Here is a 26,282-nt window from a genome sequence, read left to right on the forward strand (position 1 = left end):
AAAAAATTACATCAATTTTAGAATGACCAGAATCCTTGGTCGAAACGGGGTGACGATTCGTCACGACGATTATAATCGTTGTTACGATTATAATCATTGCCAGCCCACACAGCACAGGTAGATCCTGAGAATGTTCTCAGTATATCACAAACGTAGATTGTGTATATCCTGTTGATATTCGAAATACGTCTATGATATTTTGAGAACGTACTGAGGATGTTCTAATGTCTGCCCTAAAAGCTTACTCAGTATATACTGAGAATATTTCTTGGTATATTGTGAGTATATTAAAAAAATATTTTGATCACATTACCAGTATCTACTAGAAAATATTTTTCTTGTTAACAAACCAAACAAATAATTTTGTTGCGTTAATCCAAACAAATTTTTGAATTTTGCTCTCTGTCGACTCTTACCGAAGAAAGTTTAAAGGTGCGATTTCACGATGACGCTCGACGCTGGATTCGAGCGTCAAATCTGGTCACGTGATAGATTCAGAGGGACGCGAAATATAACCTAACCACTGGATTGGCTGAAATAAGCGTCGAGTGTCAAAGCTAAACACAGTTTAGCTTTTTGACGCTCGAATCCAGCGTCGAGCGTCATCGTGAAATCGCACCTTAATGCCCTGCAAAGCAGGTATAAACGAAGGCTCCGGATGAGGAGCACACTTCGTAAACAAAAAGGGTTATGTCAGAGGCCCTGCTGGTGAGCACGTCCTGACTGGCGAACTTGAGAACGCTGGAGAAACCCTGCCGAGCTGCCCTAGATATAGGAGTCGATGTTGAATCTTAATTACGCGAAAGAATACTGGCGATGCGCCGCGTAGCGGGCGCGAGCCGAACTCTCCTGCCGCGCGAGCTCGCGCTGCCGCCCGCATGATAAATTTCGAATATTGTTAAAATATTAGTAAAATAATATACTATTCTGATAAATTTAGCATATCCTGAAAATATTCGATAAATAGACCGAATATTACTGATAAATTTCGAATATTCTTAAAATATCAGTAAAATAATATACTGCAAAATATATTATAGAGATATTATCAGTATATCTTGCACATCTATAGTATATTGAGTATTAATTCAGTATATACGAATGATATCATGTGCTGTGTGGGAGTATAGTCGATTAAAGTCTTAATTAGGTTAATTATTTGACTGGCGAAGTAAATGTTACTTATTCGGTTTTAATGTTTTAACATCATCACGTAATAATTTATATTTTTATAAAAAGTTTTTGATATTGCATCTATTCAATAGTACTATTTTTAATAAATATTTCTTTTGTTATCCTCTTTATTATTTCTCATCGCATCCCCGCTAAGAAAAGGTTTATAACATTATATGACGAAATCTAGATGAAATTGAGAAAATGCTGCAATTATGCCTCAATATTTGCAGTATAATAGAAATTTAGATCTTTTTGCAAATATTGATATTTGCACAATTTATATCTAAATAATATTTCAGCAAGACAGCAGCAATATAAAGAACTATCTTAGTGGAATATTTGCAAAATTAAATTTGGAAAGAAATTGTGAAATAATTGCGAAATAATTGAAAAATATATTTGAGTTTTATTATAGTGTTATTCCTGTATTATGTAGCATATTCTGTGTTTGCTGGGTCACCGATAGATGGCATCCTTTCTCGTACGTAAAATATAATGAAGGATGGTATATATGTAACTGTTACACATCGGTGTTTGCTGAAGTGTGCTGGAATGATTTTGCTTCTAAATGTTGAAATAATTGTGCAAAATTTAAACCTAAAGTTAAATTTCTCAATTTTTGTGCATCTATTATTCAGAAATTTTATGCTAGCAAGAACGCTGCATTATGAGAAATCATCTTAGCAGAATAATTGTAAAATTTCTCTTAATTAAATGGTTCAATTATTATATAATATTTGCGCAATTTTTCTATCGGGGATACAGTTATAACATAAAGAGGATTTTTACCAACTGATATAAGCTCCCCATTCATGTACTCAAATTGTGTGATCGCTTTAGCGTGACACGGCTGCCGATTTTTTCTACATATTTCAAGAGTAATTAAACTTTCTTCCCACAGTAAAATGTTTCCCCATTCGCAGCCTGATACAACCTAAAAACAATATGATTGTAAATAAGTCGGAGTCAAATAAAAGTGAATCTAAACTAAAAAATCGAGTATACATTTGCCGGCTAAAAATTTGAGGCCACATATAAAATTTGAAAATATTTCATAAACTACTATTTAAAAGTCCGATTCCTATCTTACTCAATATTTTTTCTTAACTTGAAAGTTATATGAATAAACATTATATTTGACGCAGTTGTAATTAACATAATATTGTTTAATTTCGAGAAAATGGACACTATATAATTATTCATAAAGTCTTTATTTCAAAATTGAACCGTGGACTATTTTGAAAGATGAGTGGAAAAATCTTCTGTCAGAAAAAATTAATAAATCTGTAATACTTTTTCTATCGTAAAAAACATTTTTTGTAAAATTTTTAAACATTTTATATTATTTTTATTTCATTACAAGATAATGAATATATAAATAATAAAAATATGTTAAATTATAATACAAATTTGATTTTATTTCACGTGGTTATATAGTCAAAGATTTGAGCAATACTTACCTTTCCGTCTGGCATGATATACACGCCAACAATGTCAGAGAGCTCTGTCTGACCAAATCTACCAATTTCGCCTTTTAATTTAAGCCCGGTGAACGTCTCAGAGATTTTCCAAAATTTTATATGTCCCGAGCCGCTTGTCACTAAATATCCAGGTAACGATGAAGATATCGTTACATTGTAAACATCCCGATTGTAAGATTTACATTTTAATGCTACTTCAGACTTTTGCCAATTCCAAAGGGTAAGGGTGTAATCTGGATCTCCTCCTTGCGACACCAGCAACAAACCATCCACGCTGCGAAAGTATGTAAACATTTATTTAAATCATGTAATACAGCAATAATGCGATCTTATGCCTTAATCCTTTATGGAATACCTGTATGATAAATGGCAGTAGGACTTTATTGTGCCATTGTGTAAAATTGTCACAATATCCATTGAAGGCCATTTATAAATTATTATTGGAGGTTTAATACCATTTTCACCAACAGCAATATGGTCAAACGTTGGATTTTTCTAGAGAGACAGAAGAATAATACTGTGACAAATTATATATTGCACGTTTTTATATCAAAATTATTTTTGTTTAATTTATTAAAATGTAACGAAAACGAATTAGATTTTATTCTCTCTTATTGCATCCTTGCTTTGCCAGAATTCTTTTATTTGCATACAACTTTCTCCAAGCAAGTACTACATTATAATTAAATTCGTAATTTATTGCATATCCCCGCAGGGTTCGCAATCTACTACCAATACTATCCTTCTCCTCTCACTTTAACCCTTTGGACCAACGGCTTAACGTCTCTTTCCGAAAGACGGAGCCCAGTTTTCTCCGCACAAGAGCCTATCTTGCACGGAGGGGCGCAGCTATCGGAAAAACATTCCATGCTTCATGGCTCTAGTGGACTCGAACCTGGTTCCTCAGATTACGAGTCTGGCGCTCTACCACTAGACCACACTGCCGCCCTAAGTACTACATTATAATATACTACATTATAAATAAAGAATACCGTCACGTGTCCAATTCCACCGCCCGTGCATCCTCTTCTAAACCACAGCTCATTTGTTGCGGTATTCAAGAAATGTAGAATATTACCAGAAGCGAAGACGACGACATTCGGTTCTACCACGCAAAGATTAAAATACCTCTGACAATCGTACGAAAACGAATGACTAATATTATCTAAGGAACATATGTGTATTTTCAATTACGAGCACTTTACACAGCTCACGCTTATATTAAATTCTTTGAAAGCTTTAGAAAACTTCTAGATCGTCCCGTTAAATTCCATTCTGTAAATTCGGTTTACTCGAAAACAATTAACAATGCCTTAAAAATCAAGGGAAGAAAGAAAGAAGCAACAACTAACGAAGATTCCCGCAACGCGATTAACGGAAGATAGAAATTAACGAAGAAAGCTCGAGAAAGAAGGAAATTATTATATATCGAGCAATCTCCATCGTAAAATAATATTTTAGAATTTTTAATAATATCTTGAAAAAAGCGTATCAATTAAGGCGAAGGAACGCGGAATAAATCATAATTCAATTAATTTAAAAAATGTATCGTTATATGCATATATCCATACAAATTAGACGGAAATATGAATAATGCACGCATTTTTAGAATCTTATACGAATTTCCTAACGAAAATAAAGATCAGAGCATAAGTCAAATGTAAATTAAGAAAAAATAACAGTAGCGACTTCTAGGAAGCGATAATTGGAACAGCAAAAATTAATAGAGGCTTTCGTTTATGCTTCTGTCATTCCCTTATGTTCTCCCTTTACACTCTGATTTTTATTTTCACCAGGGCCACTCTCAGCGATATTTTACAGAATATTCATATACGATTCGCCCCATCACGGTACCAGTGAACATTTGCGCGGCACGAAAAGAAAAGGAGAAAGCCAGCAATTTCTTTTATAGTTTGTACAATATAAAAAGGATACTGAAACTGTAAAATGTTCATGGGCACAGTTCCATTTGGCACGCGTCTCGGTCTGGATACATATTTATTTGAGTCATAGGTCCTCTCCTGTACTCCGTCATCGTCTCTTCCCGCTTCCCACTTTTCTTCGTCGCGATACGCGCGTTCATGTTCCTGCGACTCGTCTTCCAGCATTTCGTTTTATCAGTATAAATGCGTTCGTTCGTTTATATTTACGTCCAGCAAAAATATAACCCGGTAGAAACCGAACGCCCGTTTGCTAATGAGTGGTGAGTAGTGAGTACACACATAGCTTCAAGGGGGATAATAAAGGTTTCCATAGATACGTAGCATTCTGTTTACTCGATACGTCAAATGTAGCGTAGGTATATAATTTTGATGTAATAATTAATTAAAGAAAATGTCTTTATTTAGTCGGGCTGGATCTTGGTAGCATAATAATGATATTTCTGTGTGAATTTTGTATACTTTTTCCAACTTGTCAGTAAACTACGCGCTGATTATTTGTCGGTCTTAAAAATAACATAGCTTTTTATTGAAATAGTAAATCCACATACTTAAATCCAAAGTTCGAACCTGGACCTCCCTACAATCCGTAATAGACGTCTTTATTAATCTTTTGAAATTTTTCAATATCCCCAGAAATATCGTTTGAAGCAAGTAATGTTTAAGGGTACGTTTTTTTTCACCTGAGGCCATGAAGCGGAGAACACAGACTTTTGCATAACGCATAATACGTAAGCATAAGAAAACTATCCTATGGATATCTACATAAGGTCCATGGACATCCCCTGCTGAAAATGACCGATTAAATCCGATTGGTTCCGTATTAAATTTGGTGAAATTGAATCGGAATAAATGCGTTTTCAATCCGGTTAATCGGATGCCCGATTGGAAGTGAATCGGTTATAATAACAAATCAATCGGAATCGTTTTTAATTCGGCATTTCCGGATTGATCTGAATCCGCCGTTATCGGTTTCAATCGTATTAATGCCAATCCATTTTAATCGGGTGAATAAAGTGACCACATGAATCGTATTGAATCCGCATCAATCGTAAAATTTTAATACAACACCGGAATCGGATTTAATGCGATATTTCCGGATTCATCTGAATCCGACTGAATCGGTTTCAATCGTATTAATGCCAATCCATTTTAATCGGGTAAATAAAATGACCACATGAATCGTATTGAATCCGCATCAATCGTGAAATTTTAATACAACACCGGAATCGGATTTAATGCGATATTTCCGGATTCATCTGAATCTGACTGAATCGGTTTCAATCATATCTGCGCTTAATCCATTTAAATCGGGTAATGAAAGTAGCTATAATGTGAATCGGATTAAATCCGCTTTAAGGGCTTACATCCGAGTAGACCGCAAGAAAAAAAGGTGAAATTCGGGAATTTTTTATCTTGGAAACTATTAATTCGATTCGATCCGGGTTTTTTTTATTTAAAAGTATCTACATTGAGGCACGTTCACAAATTTTTTTAAGGGAATTTATTCCCTCAGAGCGCTGTTCTCGTGGCCGGCGTTAATGTGTTCCTCGCGGACGGTTCCCAGAATATCTCGAGAACGGCTGGACCGATTTGCTTCAAATTTATACACAATGTTTTGCGATAGTTTTTCTCGTTTCCATCGGGAGATTTTTTTTTACTCAACTAGTTTTTTTTTATCAGACTATAAAGGTCGAAATTTTTTTCGACCCAAATTTTCGACCTTTATAGTCTGATAAAAAAAAACTAGTTGAGTAAAAAAAAATTCTCCCGATGGAAACGAGAAAAACTATCGCAAAACATTGTGTATAAATTTGAAGCAAATTGGTCCAGCCGTTTTCGAGATATTCTGGGAACCGTCCGCGAGGAACACATTAACGCCGGCCACAAGAACAGCGCTCCGAGGGAATAAATTCCCTTAAAAAAATTTGTGAACGTGCCTCAATGTAGATACTTTTAAATAAAAAAACCCGGATCGAATCGAATTAATAGTTTCCAAGATAAAAATTCCCGAATTTCACCTTTTTTTCTTGTGGTCTACTCGAATGTAAGCCCTTAATCATTAAAATTGTATATAACACATAATTTTTACGTAATAGAGTTCTTACTACAGGATTTCCTTTTGGTAAAGTCATGAGTTCTATATTTGCAAAACTGTAAAATGTTTTCATTTAAATAAATACTGCACATTGTAATAAATTTGTAGTACAAAGAATGGAATTATAATAAAGTAGTAAATAATCCTGTTTATATATCCGGAATTCACGGATTCTATCAGTTTGAATCGGTCAGTCAATCCGTTTAAATTATTATAATTTCGTAATTTCGGGGTTCACGAAATCATAACGATTTAAACGATTGACTAAGACCGATTCAAATCGATAGAAAACGAGTGAAATTACATCCTTGAGTACGAATCCGTTTCAATCGTTTCCAATCGGTATAATCGTTATCATAACGATTCAAACCGATAGGAACCGATTGAAATTACAAATTACATCGTTGAATACTAATCCGTTTCAATCAGTGTAATCGTTATAAAATCATAACGATTTAAATCGATAGAATCCGATTAAAATTACATCCTTGAATACCAATCCGTTTCAATCGTTTTCAGTCGGTGTAATCGTTATAAATCCGTGATTTCCGGATCAAGAATCCAGATTCATGCGGATTCAAAATTTTTAATCGGATTCAATCGGTCATTTTAGCAGGGTCCCGACAAGAAATGGACATAAAACGGACATCCATAGGATATCCAGTGCTGTTGTAACCGAACGATGCTACTTGGGAGTACGATTCACGCTATTTGATCTCCTATCATACGGTCGCCACTCGGTTTGACCTCTAACTACCGAGAAGGTAAGTTTTATGTGTCGTCTCGATAATTGACAATACTCTAATTTTCTTCTTTTCTTTCAGGTTTCTGCCTCGGATGGATCATCGCTGCTGCTGGACTTCCCCGGATCCTCGCCTATTCGCATACCGAATTGTCGCTGGACCACGATGGATCATCGCCGATGGACAAGGTAAGTAGAAGGTAAGTATGTAAAATTATCTTTGAGACTTTGTTTCAAAATTAACGATTCTTTTATTCCAGATCGTCGTTTCGATGCTACAAGGTGTTTCACAATTGTAGTATTATGCACTTGTGTGCACTGCGCCTTACGGCTAATGGCTTCTGCACACAGGACGCGGAAACGCTTGCCGCGCGGCAAGAAGCGACGCGGTAGCCAATAAACTTTTGGTTCTTACGGAAAAGCAACACGTTGATTGGTTACCGCGTCGCTTCTTGCCGCGCGGCAAGCGTTTCCGCGTCCTGTGTGCAGAAGCCATAACACTCCTCGATCACGTGACAGCGGCGTGTCACTCGCTATTTCGAACAAGTATTGTGCGCACGATGACGCGGGAGTTTCCGGTTGTTTAATGCAACGAATAACAATGTCCGTACAATATTTCGTAGTCGTGAGACCCAATGTCCACGATTGTAGTATACTCGATATGCACTTCCGGTCGTTACCGTTATATCCGAACGACTGCCCTACGTTTTACGGCAAACACTTTACTGTTATGCTGGGTCTACAATGCGAGTCGCAAAGTCGTGAGTCGCAAGAATTGACCAATCACAGTCGAATTTGAGGAGAATAATCGACTGTGATTGGTCAATTCTTGCGACTCACGACTTTGCGACTCGCATTGTAGACCCAGCATTACTGGTAACTCTGTACCCCTCGCTATTGTTAAACGAGTATTTAACGCGCAATTACGCGGGAGTTTCCGGTTGTTATATACAGTGAGGAGAAACGTCCGCACGCTCCTACTGTATCCGAAAGACTGCCTCGAGAAACGTAGCTCGATCACTGTTGAGTTTTATAATTCTTGTATTTTGATTTCGTTGTGAACGGTGTTTAATCGTAATCGGCTGTAGCGCCTCAGCGACCGTTAACTCGGTGACCGTCATGTAACTGCGCGCGCGCAAAAGAGGAAGAAGACAAGATGGCGAGAAGACGTTGAAGCGCATTGTACGGCTCGGGACGGTCTCACGTAATAAAGGTGAAATCCAGCGTATACAGTCCACTGCACCTTCAATACCTCATCAATCACGCTCCCCGCTTTCACTTTCATCCCCACCATGACGCACGCCATTGTTCCGTCACGCTGTTTTCGCATCGCGATCACGCGCTCGCCGTGTGTCGTGGTTCTCGTATCTTCCACCCGCGGAAGGTTCTCGCCGTCTTGCTGGAAATTTCCAAAAGATTACTTCCGGCACTCGCGGAACTGCTGACGCCGTTTCACCAGGTTGATAGCGTCCGTCCATGTTGTTCTGACCTCGACGTTAACCTCTGCGCACCGTCTCGGGGATGCTTCTTATTATGATTCCGTCGTCTTTCCTCGGCGAAGTTCCTCGGTTTCATATCTCCGCGTCCGCCGACGACGTCGACCCCTCTGCCGTGTGTCCTAGGTGCCTCGGGTATGTATTCCGGCCACTGCTCCAAGAGAAGACGTTGGTGCCGCCAACTCCGGACCCCGTGTGTCGAGGATGACGCCGACCTTATGGGTGCGTTCCTCGGACCTCTCTGGTGATGATCTTATGGTTTGTTCCAGGAGAAGGTGCTGGTGCTCCAAACTCCTGGCCCCGTGCGTCGAGGATGACGCCGACCTCATGGGCGTGTTCCTCGGCTCCGTCTGAAACTCTCTGAATGGTTTGTTCCAGGAGAAGGTGCTGGTGCTCCGAACTCCTGGCCCCGTGCGTCGAGGATAACGCCGACTTCATGGACGTGTTCCTCGGCTCCGTCTGAAGCTCTCTGGAGGGTTTGTTCCAGGAGAAGGTGCTGGTGCTGCGAACTCCTGGCCCCCTGCCTCGAGGATGACGCCGACCTTACAGTCGTGTTTCTCGGAGTACTCTACGGCTGTTTAGATACTCTGTTCCAGGAGAAGGTGCTGGTGCTACGAACTCCTGGCCCCTTGCGTCGAGGATGACGCCGACCTTATGGGCATGCTCCTCGGAGTATTCTGAAGCCGTCTATGTGTTCTGTTCCAGGAGAAGGTGTCGGTGCCACGAACTCCTAGCCCCTTGGTTCCGGGATGACGCCGACCTTATAGGCGTGTTCCCTGGCGTGTGTTTACGATTTTTGGGTACCTTGTTCCTGGGGAAGGTGTCGGTGCCGCGAACTCCTGGCCCCGTTACCTCAGGATGACGCCAATCGCATAGGCGTGTGTTTTACGTGTCACACGTTACGTTTCTATTACCTATTCCAGGAGAAGATGTCGGTGCTTCTAACTCCTGGCCCCCTCTAACTACGGCGACGCCGCTTTTACGGGCGTGTTCGCCTTCTTAACTACCTTTAACTAAGGCTCTATAAATGTGAGTATTCTCGTCCGCCATTTTGTATCCAACCATATGTGAAAACATAACCTTTCAAGGAACCTTTTCGTAAACGTCAATACGCTTTTCGGTCTCGTATTTTCTGCTTCCAAAATAACTGGCTGCGTTGCAATTAATTGCAGTAATAGAAGCGAAAAAGGATTTCGACTTTTTCCAATTCCAACAAATGTGGCGCGACGAAAAAAGTGGAAAACATAAATCTTTGCCGTGAACAGTGGATATCAAGCAAGTCAGGTTGTGTCTGTGAAGTACGTCCAACGCTGTAAAAGCAAAGCATTATTTGTGCCTCATTAAATTGAAAATTAATTGTTTTCCTTATTACGGGTACACTTTGAGGATTCACAGTTCGAAAGTAGACATGCCGACGGTTGGAGGAAATTGGAGCCAAATGCGGTTCCTACGTTATTTCATGTTCTTAATCCACCTCCCAGGATTGATTCACCTCCAAAGAAGTCGCTATAAATTCTTGAATATATGCTACATATTTGATAGCATATCAATGGTTTTCAGAAGCTACGAAATGAAGTTACTGCCACGTATGAACCCTTTGAAACTGCTTGTTACTCTGTAATAAATATTATAAATAGTCTATAAGTATGTATTGTATGAAATAAAGAATTGTTTTTAAAAACCAATTCCTCTGGAGATATTGTGAGCATGAGTTTTTATTAATCAATGTACATTATTATTATTATGCAGTTACAGTGTTATTTTTGGAGTAACAATCTTTTGGAAAATGAAATTTATTTCATACAGTTCAAAATTATTTTATTTGATACAGTTTGTACAAAGTATAATTAAATAAATTTCACTCATTTTAGGACCCTAAACTTCAAGAGTATTACACAGATGAAAAAATTGAAAGCTTGTTGGCCGAAAATCTCTACCTGAAGAGTCAGCTGAAACGGTTACATCATATTTTTAAAATGTTCTTTTATTATCCGAAAGTTGCTGAATATTTGCAACAGTACAATGTCAAATAATTTATTTAATTATACTTTGTACAAACTGTATCAAATAAAATAATTTTGAACTGTATGAAATAAATTTCATTTTCCAAAAGATTGTTACTCCAAAAATAACACTGTAACTGCATAATAATAATAATGTACATTAATTAATAAAAACTCATGCTCACAATATCTCCAGAGGAATTGGTTTTTAAAAACAATTCTTTATTTCATACGATACATATTTATAGACTATTTATAATATTTATTACAGAGTAACAAGCAGTTTCAAAGGGTTCATACGTGACAGTAACTTCATTTCGTAGCTTCTGAAAACCATTGATATGCTATCAATATGCAACCTTCCTTGGAGGTGAATCAATCCTGGGAGGTGGATTAGGAACATAAAATAACGTAGGAACCGCATTTGGCTTCAATTTCCTCCAACCGTCGGCACGTCTACTTTCGAACTGTGAATCCTCAAAGTGTAGGGGAGACCGGGGCTAAACCGCCAGCGGGGTTGAACCGCCAAATCAAATATCTCGGAACCTGTATATTGTGCGAACTCGCTATTAACATTGTAAACGCTGCTTATGGTACCCATGTGACCAACGGAGTTTCGGCAGGTTACCTGCCGTGTTATGATTTTTACGAGGGCAAACGTGTTTTCGGAAGGTGAAAGTGAAATTTTCTGCGCGTGGAAATATTGTAATATCTGCAATAATATTTTCTCTCAAAATCTCGCGGTACGTGATTATAAAGAGTAATGCATGCTGAACACGAATCCAGTGTAGTTTTTTCATTATCGTTGATGTCTAATATTTCGTGGGCGATCAAACCTGAAACTTATGTTTGGGGCTTATCCGCCAGTAAGCACCCGGGGTTGGTCCGCCAGTCTCGTCACTGTGGCGCGCCGGGCGCACGACTTCAGCTCACGGCGATTTCAGGTTAGGTTTCCCTCGAGCGTGATTCTGTCTTCCCTTGCACGTGCGTCAGTTTGTGTAGGAGGGAAATGGTACGCACGTATCGTCGCAAAACGGGTGTTTTTGGGTGTTTTGGCCGACCGAAAAGATGGCGGACCGTTGTTTTCGAGATCGTTTACGCTCACGGCACGTCGGCGAGGTACGGCGAGGTACGGCGAGGCACGGCACGGCTCTGAGATCCCGCGATTTCCGCGCGAGAGTTGACATGCCGCGCGCGCTGTAGATCGTCCCGACTCCCGGCCGCGGTAAATCGTCGTTGTTGGTCGTTGTGTCAGTGACAGTCGCGCGTGCGACCGCATCGTCCAGCGTTCGCCGCATCGTCTCGGCGTCATTGTCGCCGCCGTTGTAGTGGTGGTGGTGTCGGTGGTGGTCATCGTCGTCGTTGTCGTGGTCGTGGCCGTTGTCGTCGTGGTGGTCGTGGCCGTCGTCGTCGTGGTGGTCGTGGCCGTCGTCGTCGTGGTGGTCATGGCCGTCGTCGTCGTCGTCGTCGGCGCGTCGAGGAATCGGCGCGAGGACGCCGTCGAGTCGGTAAAATGGTCGCGCTCCACCGCGAGCTTTTCTAACCCCCCTGTCGCTATTTATCGCTCCCCCGCGAGAAACGCGGCTTGGTTAGGTTGCTCGAGGGTCCGCGCTGATCCTATGGCACCGGAACGCCGTCACGCGTATTCCCCGTGGTTGCCCGCGTTGACAATGTGACGTGCCGTTGGGGAGTTTACGATTTGGTTAACCTCTGTATTCACGTGCCTAAATTGTTTTATGGAATAGGTAAAACAATTATTTTTTAATGTTTTGCATAAAAATTTTTAATAAATTTTTATATTTTTCTCTTAAAAAACAATTATTAAAATGTATCCTATCATTTTTCAGGATTACATGTACGTATATGTATTCAAAATGCAGTGTGGCGGATAAACCCCGGGGGGGTGGCGGTTCAACCCCGGCATTTTTGAGATTTCAATTTTTGCACCGTTGTCGTTTTTGCTCTATACCGGTTAAACAAAGCGACGTAGATAAAAATTTGCTTAATAAATTTTGTAGCTAAAGGTTCACTCTTTACAGTGGTATACCACATTTAACTTCAATTATTTATTTTGTTGTTAAAAATCGGCTCCGAAAAAAAACTGGCGGTTTAGCCCCGGTCTCCCCTACCTGTAATAAGGAAAACAATTAATTTTCAATTTAATGAGGCACAAATAATGCTTTGCTTTTACAGCGTTGGACGTACTTCACAGACACAACCTGACTTGCTTAAGGAGGCTCTTACCTCGATCATAAAACGACAGATCTTTATGAAATTAAATTATGTTGTAAAGTGAACCACAACGAACCGATGCCCAAAACTTTAGCATAGGTTGACGATAAAAATTTTTAAAATATCAGTATTGAAATTCGCATTTTTAACACAGGGCATATGGTAAACACTAAAATTTTTACCGGAAGTGATGTATTTTCTTGGCAAGTTTGCGAGCCAGGTAAACAAAAAACTAAGGAATTGTAGTTAAAATAATAATCTTTCTAATGATAAGAAGAAAACTTGGTGTTGACGATGAGTTATAAAAGATATTGTAGTTTTAATATGACGTACGACAGGTTAGGCGAATGATCTTCCGAGTGTCAAAATCGCGCAAAGTTTCAAATGTTGTATTACACGTAAATAAGTAAAAAGCGTTTTTTAAACATCTATATAAACAATAAGTTTCAATTATTTGCCAATCAAACCTTGAAAATCAAAAAGTAAACAATGTTAATTATTCTTTCTAACCTCACTTGCACATGTCTTTTCTCTGCGCTGTATGGTAGCGGCATAATTATTCTCTCGCGCATTGACAACCTTTATTTTCGAGAATTTTCCTTTTATTTTCCCTCTCAGCATTCTCACGTTATATCTTTCTTTTGGCTCCATCTCTTCATCGCATCAATCGCTACACGGCTACACCTCACTTAGCTACAGACTGCTGCAGACGACGTTGTAACACGCGCATGTTATTATTCTGCTCTTTAGCACTGACGTAGTCAACTGACTTATTGTATAAATTTTAATATTTACACTAATAGAACATATAACTTACTCTTACACTATGTAAAAATCATTATTTATTTTTTTATTTAATTTTCCGATAATTTTATAACCAATTATTAATGATAATTTTTCGGTTGCTACATTGATTAGAGCAGCCGGGTAAGAGCCTCCTTAATATCCACTGTTCACGGCAAATATTTATGTTTTCCACTTTTTTCGTCGCGCCACATTTGTTGGAATTGGAAAAAGTCGAAACCCTTTTTCGCTTCTATTACTGCAATTAATTGTAACGCAGCCAGTCATTTTGGAAGCAGAAAATACGAGACCGAAAAGCGTATTGACGTTTACGGAAAGGTTCCTTGAAAGGTTATGTTTTCACATATGGTTGGAAGAAAAATGGCGGACGAGAATACTCACATTTATAGAGCCTTACTTCCACCTTTAAAGGTGGAAGCACATAAAATTGCAGGAGCCATGGGCAGAATGCAGAAGCCATATGCGCATGCGCTATGGTATCTGTAGAGCTCAAAAGCCCCTTGCACAATGCCAGGCAACAGGCAATAGGAACAGGCAAGGTTGGGTAGTGTCTAGTTAAAAAGATAAAAGTTAAGTTAAAAAGTTAAAAAGTTAAATATTTTTAACTTAACTTAGTTACATTTTAGACTTTTAACTTTTAACTTAATTTAGTTACATTTTATCGGTAACTATTAACTTTTAATTTAACTTTCTTGAAGTAAACCATGCCATAAATAAAGGCGTCGCGAGATGCCTGCCTACAACTCTACATTTATAGTATAGGACCTTGATTCTCGAACTCAACTGTGAATTTGTTTACATACGAAACGGCCCAATACTGCGCCAGTACTGGTTGTTGCAGTTCGGGTACTGGCGTAGTACTGGCAACACTACTGGTGCGGTACTGGCGCCAGTACCGGATGATAACTTGGGCCCAATACTGGCAGACAGTACTGGCCCAGCAGTTGTCTACTGGTACTGCCCCAGTACAGGATTTATGATCGGTTTAGTACTGCGCCAATACTGGTTGCCAGGTGCCAGATTTCTGATACAATGCTACGTGCCAGTATCGAGCCAGTATCGAGCCGACACTGATTTCCGATATTCACCCGACATAAAAAAAATTATTTATTTTGAAATTGTATTACTATTTTTTAACTAAATTTGTTTCTTAAGATGCAGTCTATGATTATAAATATTTTCTCGTATTTGAAAAACACACTTACCTTGGTGGAATTCGAACTCGGGACCTCGGGACCTCTGGATCGTGAGCCAACTGCCTTACATGGTAGACTACTTCTTAATTTGATGTAAGTGTTATATACAATCTACATATGTCATAACCAGCGCAAATATATAATTTTTCAAAAATTATCTTAAGAAACAAATTCAGTTTAAAAAGAGTAATAAAATTTTGAATTGGATATATGATATAATATTTCTTAATGTCGGGTGAATGTCAGAAACCAGTGCCGGCTTATTACGAAATTTTGTGTTTGTAAATATATTTATAAAGTTAAAACATCCTTATCAAATCCTTACAAGGGCCTCATTACACAAAAATAAGAAAAACCTTTCTTATGGCATCCTTAATAAATAATGATCGGGACCTCATCCGGTTAGCCCTAATAAATAAGTATTTATGAAGTTAAAATATCCTTATCAAATCTTTACAAGGGTCTTACTAGACAAAAATAAGGAAACCTTTCTTATGGCATCCCTAATAACTAATGATCGGCGCCTTATGTTATGTAAGGCCATCCCTAACAAATTTTTACACGGGTGGCTGATAGAACCTTGGCCGGCAATTGACTGCCGTAGCATCGGCCAAGCGTTGGTCTTCATTGTAATGCCAGATTATTCTATATAGGTAGGCAGTCAGTTATTTGCCAGTGATGGCCCAGTACTGTCTGACAGAATGTTGGGCGACGTACGGCTGCCAACCATCGGCCAAGTGTTGGTCTTCGTTGTAATGCCGGATTATTCTATATAGATAGGCAGCCAGTTATTTGCCAGTGATGGCCCAGTACTGTCTGACAGAATGTTGGGCGACGTACGGCTGCCAACCATCGGCCAAGTGTTGGTCTTCGTTGTAATGCCGGATTATTCTATATAGGTAGGCAGCCAGTTATTTGCCAGTGATGGCCCAGCACTGGCTGATAGAACCTTGGCCGACAATTGACTGCCGTAGCATTGGCCAAGCGTTGGTTTCATTAGTTGCTTTCCATTTACATCAAAACTCAGATAAATCTCACTTCTGTCTTTCTTCAACATTCACGGAGATAAGTAATAGTGCTGCGACTAGCGTATACGAAATGGGGCATTCTGAGCTTTGTGATTGGTCAATTCTTCTAGAAGCATACAACCAATCACACTACACGGAATATGGCCCCCCATATAGGAGTTGCCAGATGTTACAATAAGGCCAATTCCTTTTAGTGACACAAGTCGACACAAGTGTCGTTCTGTCTTTGTTATTCATTGAATGCCAAGAAGGATAGAACGATGTTTGTGTCGACTTGTGTCACTAAAAGGAATTGGCCCATAGTTGCTTTCCATTTACATCAAAACTCAGATAAATCTCACTTCTGTCTTTCTTCAACATTCATGAGTTTTGATGTAAATGGAAAGCAACTATTGTAACATCTGGCAACTCCTATATGGGGGGCCATATTCCGTGTAGTGTGATTGGTTGTATGCTTCTAGAAGAATTGACCAATCACAAAGCTCAGAATGCCCCATTTCGTATACGCTAGTCGCAGCACTATTACTTATCTCCGTGAACGCACTAAACGCAGTATAGTCGATCTGGCCACTGGCTTCCACCTCTTTACAACAAACGCTATATTTAATAACACGCTGGACCAGAACCGAAACGAAAACGTGATTATAATTGATCATATCATTCAACATATCGACTGATACATTTGCGACGGAAAAAGATTTCCCTCAGGCACTCAAACGTGCTTTTATACAATATAATACCTCGATACCATCTTCAGCTCATGTTGAACGGTTGTTCAGTGCAGGAGGACTCGTTTCCTCCTGCACTGAACAACCGTTCAACAATGAGCTGAAGATGGTATCGAGGTATTATATTGTATAAAAGCACGTTTGAGTGCCTGAGGGAAATCTTTTTCCGTCGCAAATGTAACAGTCGATATGTTGAATGATATGATCAGTTATAATCACGTTTTCGTTTCGGTTCTGGTCCAGCGTGGCGACAAAAAAATTTAACTTTTAATTTTTTAATTACTAATTATTATTAACTTAACTTTTAATTCAATTAATTTCATTATGGATTAACTTGTATCTTAACTAAGTTAAATTTTCAAGGCTGTTAACTTTAACTTAACTTAGTTAAAAAAAAAAGTTAACTTACCCAACCTTGGGAACAGGGAATAGAAATCAGAAATCATGTATAAATGCAGAATAAACAGTGACACAGGCAATAGGCACAGAGTTTCCGTCACGTTGGAAATTCTGTGCCTATTGCCTGTTGCCAACCAATCATAGCATTCGAATTTTTTAGGTTGTAATTAACGATTTTTTGGTTATTTCCTGTTCCTATTGCCTGTTGCCTGGCATTGTGCAAGGGGCTTAACAGATACCATAGCGCATCCGCATATGGCTTCTGCATTCTGCCCATGGCTCCTGCAATTTTATGTGCTTCCACCTTAATGCTGGGTCTACAATGCGAGTCGCAAAGTCGTGAGTCGCAAGAATTGACCAATCACAGTCGATTATTCTCCTCAAATTCGACTGTGATTGGTCAATTCTTGCGACTCACGACTTTGCGACTCGCATTGTAGACCCAGCATAATTCCTCAGATTCCTCTCATTGTGACTGAGCCTTAAGTCTGGACTGCTTTCTATACTACAAAATGGAGGATCCTCTTTCAAGAGCTCTATATAAGTAGGAGGCTATTATATTCATTCCCATCAATTGTCGTTGATCACCGTTGGTGCGCGTAGTTAAGTGCAATTAGAGTGTTTATCGGCAATGTGATTGAATATTTTTGTAGAGAGACTTTTGAGGCATTTATTCGCAACGTGATAACTTCGTGGAGAGAACTTTCGGAGCACTTATCGACAGTGAGATCAAGTTTTTGATACTGTCATTTACTATCGAAAGTTCCTTTTCTTTTTTCGTCTAAGCATTTGGAACATTTAAAATATCGCCGACGTGCCTGTAGTGTAATTAATCCATTTGATTGAACCGAATTCAAGAGGAATATCTGCTGACATAAAACATATGATATTTTTGTAAAGGCAAATTTGCGATTTTTTTTGCTTACTGTTCTTGTTTTATCGTTGCCGATAAAATGGATTTCGGCACTCTAATCTCCGTCGCACAAAAGAACGATACGAAGAAACAGGTTAGTCCATTTTTTTGACATACCTAAGGCCCTTTCGTTTTAGCTGAACTTCTTGCACGGTTCATTTTTGTTCTTTTTCTTTTCACATTGGAAAGAAAAAGAGAAAAGATGAACTGTGCGAGAAGTTCAATTAAAATGAACAGGCCTATATATGTATATAATGTATTTTATTTACAATCGGATACTGTCAAAAGTGTATAGCTGGCGTAGACAGGTAACGTCAGTTTAGGTTAGACATCTGGGCGATAAGAATTTTCGACCGTTTTTTAGATTGTCCTCACTTCAACGTTATTTATTTTTCAACAGACCGTTCCATGTTATCAAACGAAATTTGAACCACCAAAGAAACAGTCTAAACAATCTAAAACCCTTTCCAATAATATTAAGAAATTTCTAGCTCGGAAGGAAGAGGAAGAGAGACAGAAAGCCCTGGAAGAAAGAAGGAAAAAGGAAGTAAGTTTGTAAAAAACTTCGTGTATTGATGAATAATTTATTTATATTGTTTTACGTTTTCACTCTTTTTGTATGATTACACAGGCACACAAAAAAAAAGTGTCTTGGCCGAGACACTACACTAGTGTATTCCCATGTACTTTTTCCCGCTGAATCCAAATCCGAAGTCAGAATTGTCAGATTGGCTAAAATTTATGAGATAACCACAAAAAAATGCTCAAAAACACGAATTAAAGGGAAAAAAAATTGTTTTTTTGTGGTTATCTCATAAATTTTAGCCAATCTGACAATTCTGACTTCGGATTCGGATTCAGCGGGAAAAAGTACATAGGAATACACTAGTGTAGTGTCTCGGCCAAGACACTTTTTTTTTGTGTGCCTGTGTTATTAATATAAATAATTATCGGCGCAACGGTAAGGCAGATATTTTAAGCTTTAACTGCAGTAATTTTTTTGCGTTAAATATTTTTTGCCTTAATAATTTCTTGTTTTGCGTTATGATTTATTTTCTTTGAAAAAACCTTGTATTTGATTGTCTATATTTTCAAGAATTTTGTATGTAAAATCCTACATTTTTCTTAATAGACATTTCTTATTTACTTTCATAGAAATAAATAAAAAGATATAATATCCGTTTTGATAGAAATATCATATGTTTTTCTTGGCTTGACAATCGTACAGTATAGGATCATATACTTTATTGAATATAATATCTTTTATGATAAAGCAATTATGATAAAACAATTATGAAAGAGTTACGTACATTTTATTTTACTTTAGATAACTTCATGATATCATTACCTTTTTTTGAAGAGAAATGTAAACAATAAGATTGTAATATATTTCTCTTCTTAATATTTTTTAAAATAATTTTCTATTATTTGAAATAATTTTCAGTTATAATTATTTTCTGGTTTTTAATGTTTTTAAATTAATCTTTGCATAGCAAAACATTTCTATAATATTTTATAAGTTACTTAGTTATTTTTAAACTTTATAATGTATTGAGAAAAACATTTGTTTTATACAATAGCTTTTACAACGTGTGTACTTGACTCTTTTTATCGAAAACAATATTATTTATCAGATATCAACAAGTTATACTTGGTTTTTTTTTCAGAATCTTTTAGCTTTACGAGATCAGAAGACTCAGAATCGAATAAACAAACATTTGAAAGTGTGTAAAGCGGCGAACAAGTCAGTGATTGAGGATGCCATTGACAATGAAAATACGGCTATTACCATCGCAGGTAATACCATGTGATTACAGATAACCTTTTTCTTAAGGATTAAATAAGGTCTGTTTTACATTTTTATTCTAAGTACAATTTATATATTATTGGGAGAGGGGACAAGTTTGGAATAAAATGTAAAAATAAAGTTCCAAATGAAAATACCAAGAGACTTATTTTTTTTTACAATTTTTTTTGCAATGTATAGCCTTTTTTTAAATATAATTCAAAAATTATAATATAGTACTGTTAAGTACCAAAATAACAGTGTTATTAAATACCAAAGCAATGAAATAAGTAAATCTTTATATTATGCAATTTGTAAAATAATAAAACTATAAAAGTATAATGACGTACAAGGCAAACTGACGAGAGTAATAACAGATAGTTTATTATTTATATAATAACTTAAACTTAATATCAACTTGATCGGCAGAAAAATCCTATCCATAATGGGCAATATTTTTGCCCACAGATTGTAATATATACGAGCAATACAATACATTATTTATCCATCATCCCAAATCGAGGCAGAACAATTTCACAGTGGATTTGCGCGGCGATGGATGCTTTAAGGTCAGCCATATAATCTTGAAGTAATCTAGATGACTCATAAGTATGAAATCTGTGCTACAGCCATTCTCGGTCTTCATAATATTTATAAATTTTTTTCGAAGTGATATAGAGCCGTGATCTTATTTATATTTATCATATTAATGCAAACCACATATGCATGTTGCTTTATTTTTCCTCTTCTGCAAACGAAACTATTTGTATGCGCATTTTAATGTACATATTGTACAAATTTTTTCACAATTCTGTTGAATAGTAATACATTCTGTTTTTTGTTCTATACTAAATGTTATTTAAATGATGTCAAATGATTATTAATTATAATATATGATTAAACACAATGTAACAATAATTACAATAATTTACTTTATAATTTACTTTATAATTTACTTATTCCATGAAGTAAAAGAGATTTAGTTTAGATTATATATGATATTGCTCTATTATTTTTCTACAACACTGTTTTCTTAACTTCTCATGTCTCTTCTTATTGTGTTTTTTATGTCATTTATTTATTTATATTTTTTTTCTTATTATTTTATGATACTTTATTAGTATTGGGATCTTTCTTGTCTATAAAATTAGTTTTTGTGCTTGGTATTTGGAACTTTATTTTTATGTAATTATAAAATGAAACAACTGATTGCTCGAGGTATATCTTTAAAATATATTTTTGTAATTTATATTATGATAATTGATTACATTACATTACAAGTTAGTTATATAAAATATTATCACTCTGCAGGCCCATCTCAACCTGATGAAGACGATTATGGATATGAATCCCAAGCAGCTTCTGCATTGTATAATCAGTTTATGAGCAAATATAACAGTTTACCTCCAGAAAAGCCCATTTTTAGTACTAGCGAAGCAAGAACGGCAAAAGATATTGCATCTACAAAGGTATATTCTCTGTGAAAAATTAAAGAAAAATGTTTCGAGTAAATTGTATGATATAATGTAAGCGTAATTGAAATATGGATCCTTGAAATACATTACCATCATTCACTGACTGCTCTTGTACGGAACTATGCTCTTTTTGAAATGTATAATATAAGAAGAAATGTTATCTATAAAGCTATCAATATTTGTTACATGTATATTACTATTATTATATTAGGACTTGAGACAACTAATTTCAGAAAAACGAAAATGTTTAAGAATAGCTATTATTTTTTTATTCCACGTTTCTGTATGCTTTTTCCTTTTGATGGAAAGAAATAGATGGTAATTGTGTACATGGAGGGGACCACCTTGGATGACCTTGATATTTTAGTATGTTGTCAAGGTCACCCTCTTGGGCTGCGTTCGAAAACGTCACCCGAGTGCACACGAGTATACTCCCTTCTCTTTCTATCTCAGCGAGTTAGAAGGAGAAGGGAGTATACCCGCGTGTACCCGGGTGACGTTTCCGAACGCAGCCCTGAGTGACCTTCAGAAGGTTTTAGCCCGCACTCGTTGTTTATTCAAAAGTTATTAACAAAAAAATTTGAGAAATGTAGCAGTTATTTTGAGTATTAAAAGGCATAAATGACTAATATATATGTCGAAATAGTACATGCATGAACAAAGAAAAGTTTTTTAAAGCAGTAAATCGTTGTTTTCAGTTCCACCATCCACGAGTCCACGCGTTTTCTGTGAAATTATTATACGATGTTCATAGAATTGTAGACCTCGTTTCGAGCCGAAAGCAACGATTCTCTGCTTTAATATAACTGCTTTAATAACTAATTGCAGAATTTCTTTTCAAACGTCAATATGAGTTCAAAGATCGTATTGAGGCGTTTTTTTGCGCGATTGCAGTTATGTATCCGCTCGAAATTGACGATTCTGTCAAACTCTCTCAATAAATATGTTTATATAAATCCTAATATACATTAGTTTCACAATTATACAATTGCACGTTCATTAATTAGCATATTCATTAATGTCGTCACATGGGTTCGTGGCGTGCTTTACAAGCTCGTTTCTCAAATTTTTTTGTTAATAACTTTTAATAACTTTATGTATATATATAAACGAGCTTGTAAAGCACGCCACGAACCCATGTGGCACCTCGTTTCGCGTGGAAAGTGTATGCGTGAATTATTTCGACATATATATTAGTCATTTATGCCTTCCAATACTCAAAATAGCTGCTATATTTTCTAAACTTTTTTTTGTTAATAACTTTTTAACGAATAACGAGCGCGTGCTGAAACCTTCTGAAGGTCACTCAGGAGGGTGACCTTGACAACATACTAAAATATCAAGGTCATCCAAGGTGGTCCCCCTCCATGTACACAATTACCGAAATAGATTTCTTTTTTGTATTGGGAAAAAAGAAGCAGCAAATATATATAATGCTATCATAATATTTTATATGATTAAATGTTATTTTATGTGTTATAGGATAGAGTAAAACAAGCTTTGAAACAACAAGAACTCGAAGAAAGTAGCGGACATAGAAGAAGGAGAAAATCGTCCGTTTTGAATGTAAAAGAAACTGAAGTTGATGAAAAAGCAGAGAAGAACAGCAAAGAAGTTAAAGACAAGGTTAAAGAAGACAAGGATGAAAAACCCAAGGTAAAAAGAAAATCACTGCCACCGCCTATGGGTTTTGCTGAACTTTTGAAACTCGCCGAAGTAAAGCAATATGAACCCGTAGTTATAGAAGTTAAACCAAAGATTGAAAATGAACGACCGATGACGAAGCGTGAAAAAATGGAATATATACAGGAAAAAGAAAGGAAGGAGCAACGTGAGAAGAAAAATTTAGAAGTTAAAAAAACAAGCATTACAAGTACACCCAACAAACTTGATAAAATGCAATTGAACAAAGTTCCCAAGGCTAGTGATAAATCTGTAATTTCAAATTCAACGTTGAATAAAAGTACTTTCAAATTTACAACAACCATTTCTAAACAAGTTACTAATAAATCTGACGATAAACATAATATCGAAAAATCAAATTTAAACAAAAACTCACCCAAGAATGAATTATTAGAAGAACGGAAGAAATTGGAAGCTGAGAGAAAACAACTGGAAGAAATGCGACGCGCTATCGAGGAAGAAAAGAAGAAGTTAGCGCAAAGTAAAAATAAATTGGAGGACATTAAATCTCAGCCCACTAATAAATTAAATTTGACTAAACCCAAATCTATAAATAAGCAAATATCATCCAAGGATATTAAGCCGCGACAATTTCCACCTTCGGATTTAAAGTTGCAATCTTCATTAGCTAATAGTAAACCAAAACAATCTCCACCACCTGATATTAAGCTTTTGAAATCAAAAACAGTCGTTAGAAAAGCATCCAATAAAAGTAAGTTTACTTATAATTATGCGATACAATGAAAGAGTTTTGTTAAGGATCACATAATTAATCACTTGAAATGTATTTAATTTTACAGGATGCATCTATGATGATGAGGAAGATGATTCAGATTTGGCTGATTTCATAGATGATGAACCAGAAGATAACAACGAGTACAATTACAGTAAGCATATTAGTGAGATATTTCATTATGATAGGACAAGATATAAAAATATTGATGATGAAGATGACACTGCTATGGAAAGTAATTATGCGCAACAACTAAAAGAAGAATTAATATCTTCGAAAATGGGTATTTATTTCTATCTTGAGTATTTTGTAAAATACATGTATAACTTGTTAATGTTAACATTAAACATTTGTAGGATATATCGAAGATTTAGAAGATATGCGTATGGAAGCGTTAGAGAAAAAGAGAAAAGCTAATTTAAGGAAGAAGTTCAAGAAATAGTATAAATTATTTCAGCTTTGTACATATTTATATGTATCTCATTTTTTTCAGGATAATTAATATTTATTAGGATTATAAATAAGTCGCAAGAATGTGTATAAAAGCATTTACTTTATTTGCATTGATATAAAAAGAATTTTTACATTTTTTTGCCTTCTAAATTGTAAAAAATTACATTTAACGTATCATTTTGTGCTGAGAAAGATTATTGTATACGATATATTGACATTATAAATAAAGTTATGAACATTAAAAAGAGAATACTTCTTCATTGAATTCTCGTGATGAAAAGCTTGGAACATTTTTTCATGAGTTTTGGAATGCAGAAAAAATGCCGAGACCTTTATCGAAATAGAAATAAATTGGGAGCTTTCCAGCAAACGACACAAGCATCCCCAGATAGCCAAACCTGAGCAGCAGATTCCAAGCAGAGTCTGCATTAAATTTTTGGTATCAGAAAGGCAACAAATTGCACGCGGAAACTGCTCTATCAGACGATGTTGTCAAACTGTAGCCAGAAATGCGACAGAGCCTGCTGACAGGCAATGTGAGCAGATTGGCAGCAGAAACCGCGCAGAGCCTGCACACATACTTGGCAGCAGATTGACAACAAAGATCGAGCAAAGCCTGCGCGCATGACTTGAGAACAGAGTGGCAGCAAAAACCGAACAGATCCTGTCGATAATCAGCTGTTGAAGTGACGCGCATTATTATAGCTCATCATTAAAAATTATCCCTGATCTATACTGTATATTTAAACGTTTCTTTTTATGAGAAAAGAATACAGATGTGGAATAAATATACATATGTATATATATATATATAATTTCAAAAATAGAACATATACATATATTTTATTTATATACTACAATACATGAAATGTATAAAACGAATATTTTACAACTCAATAATATTATACATTACTAGCTGTCCGGCGCCGGCGTTGCCCGTCGAGGAATCCGTGAAAACACATTTTACCTCTTTTCACCCCGTTAGGAGTCGAATTTCTAAAAATCCCTTCTTAGTGGGTGCTTACGTCATGAGAGGAATACACTACCCGAATTTCATGTTTCTAGGTTCAGGGGTTTGGGCTGGGCGTTGATGAGTCAGTCAGTCAGGACATTTGTCTTTATATATATATAGATTAGAATGGCGCTATATAATTATATTACATACATTAGTTTTAATGTGTATGTGTGTGGTGTAGAACACTATCATATTTAAAATATTACAGGTAAGAAATTTAGCAGGCCAGAAATAATTGTTATCATAAATCAGATTATCTTGTTAAAAACAAAATAATAAAAAGATATGAAAAAAATTAAATTATTCCAGTATATGTAGGTCAGTAAAGGATATTATAGAGAACAATTGTAATAACAACCAATTAATGAGAGGTAGTTAATTAAGAATATTATTTAAAAATCAGTAAAATTTTCTTTATTATATTCTCCACTAATTGGTTTCTAGTACAATATCTTTTATAGTATCCTTTACTAAGCTAGACATCTTGACACACACATACACACACACACACACACACACACATACATTGAAACTTTGTAATATTAGCTCTTGAGTTGTAATGTTTTATATGTATTTCATGTATTATAATATATATAATATATTTTCCATTTTTAAAATTATTTCACATTTGCATTCCTTTCTCATAAAAAAACGCTTAATTAACAGTATAGGTCAGGAATCATTTAAAGAGCTAATGCACGTCATTTAAACAGCTGATTACCCATACAGCACAACATGTTTTCAAAAAATATTTTTGAATATTTCTGTAAAAATATTGCAAGAAACATTTTAAAATTGTTTTAGGAATATTTAAAAATGATTTAAAAACCTTCTGTGGTATACATTTTTAAGAATATTTTAAGAATCTTTTAAAAATATTTATAAAAATGTTCTTCTTTAT

The 26,282-nt window shown here is 36.4% G+C and overlaps 2 protein-coding genes and 3 long non-coding RNA genes across 6 annotated transcripts in view; 2 read left to right on the top strand and 3 right to left on the bottom strand.

Moving 5' to 3' along the window:
• LOC139779185 (cilia- and flagella-associated protein 44) overlaps positions 1–5,290 on the bottom strand; it is a 35,072-nt gene extending 29,782 nt beyond the window's left edge. Inside the window, 5 exon segments of the mRNA XM_071717454.1 lie at positions 1,966–2,110; positions 2,637–2,931; positions 3,013–3,152; positions 3,629–3,822; positions 5,281–5,290. Of these exon segments, the coding sequence (XP_071573555.1) occupies positions 1,966–2,110; positions 2,637–2,931; positions 3,013–3,152; positions 3,629–3,822; positions 5,281–5,290 (784 nt within the window).
• Positions 5,291–9,682: 4,392 nt separating this feature from the next.
• On the top strand, positions 9,683–10,618 carry LOC139779187 (uncharacterized). Its single transcript, XR_011719821.1, has 2 exons — positions 9,683–10,231; positions 10,494–10,618. It is a non-coding gene; the product is annotated as an uncharacterized lncRNA (long non-coding RNA).
• A 3,929-nt stretch (positions 10,619–14,547) lies between these two features.
• LOC139779175 (uncharacterized) overlaps positions 14,548–26,282 on the bottom strand; it is a 93,969-nt gene continuing 82,234 nt past the window's right edge. The window contains exon 2 of the long non-coding RNA XR_011719817.1: positions 14,548–15,655. This is a non-coding gene — a long non-coding RNA (uncharacterized lncRNA). The remainder of the gene's footprint in view (positions 15,656–26,282) is intronic.
• Positions 17,827–24,616, top strand: LOC139779178 (protein SPT2 homolog). 2 transcript variants are annotated; one of them, XM_071717446.1, is made up of 7 exons: positions 17,827–18,330; positions 18,637–18,783; positions 19,904–20,033; positions 21,334–21,491; positions 22,980–23,892; positions 23,981–24,196; positions 24,270–24,616. In XM_071717446.1, the coding sequence occupies exons 1-7, from the start codon at positions 18,277–18,279 to the stop codon at positions 24,353–24,355; spliced, it is 1,704 nt and encodes a 567-aa protein (XP_071573547.1). In that variant the 5' UTR covers positions 17,827–18,276; the 3' UTR covers positions 24,356–24,616. The 2 variants fall into 2 exon arrangements, with proteins under 2 accessions (XP_071573547.1, XP_071573546.1); XM_071717445.1 differs by lacking the exon at positions 17,827–18,330 and adding an exon at positions 18,390–18,544.
• Positions 24,448–25,481, bottom strand: LOC139779179 (uncharacterized). The gene is made up of 2 exons (XR_011719820.1): positions 25,334–25,481; positions 24,448–24,789 (listed from the first exon to the last, which is right to left on the bottom strand). It is a non-coding gene; the product is annotated as an uncharacterized lncRNA (long non-coding RNA).

The sequence above is a fragment of the Temnothorax nylanderi genome, unplaced genomic scaffold (genome assembly GCF_030848795.1).
Source record: "Temnothorax nylanderi isolate EJ_2023f unplaced genomic scaffold, tnyl_v1.0 TNYL_tig0213_pilon, whole genome shotgun sequence".
In the NCBI taxonomy this organism is placed as follows: domain Eukaryota; kingdom Metazoa; phylum Arthropoda; class Insecta; order Hymenoptera; family Formicidae; genus Temnothorax; species Temnothorax nylanderi.

Excerpts from the sequence above, each read along its gene's own strand:
- LOC139779178 (XM_071717445.1), top strand. The coding sequence starts at position 18,482 with ATGTATATAATGTATTTTATTTACAATCGGATACTGTCAAAAGTGTAT. Across the intron at positions 18,545-18,636 it reads TGTATAGCTGGCGTAGACAG|ACCGTTCCATGTTATCAAAC; the intron begins GTAACGTCAGTT and ends ATTTTTCAACAG. Across the intron at positions 18,784-19,903 it reads AAGAAAGAAGGAAAAAGGAA|AATCTTTTAGCTTTACGAGA; the intron begins GTAAGTTTGTAA and ends TTTTTTTTTCAG.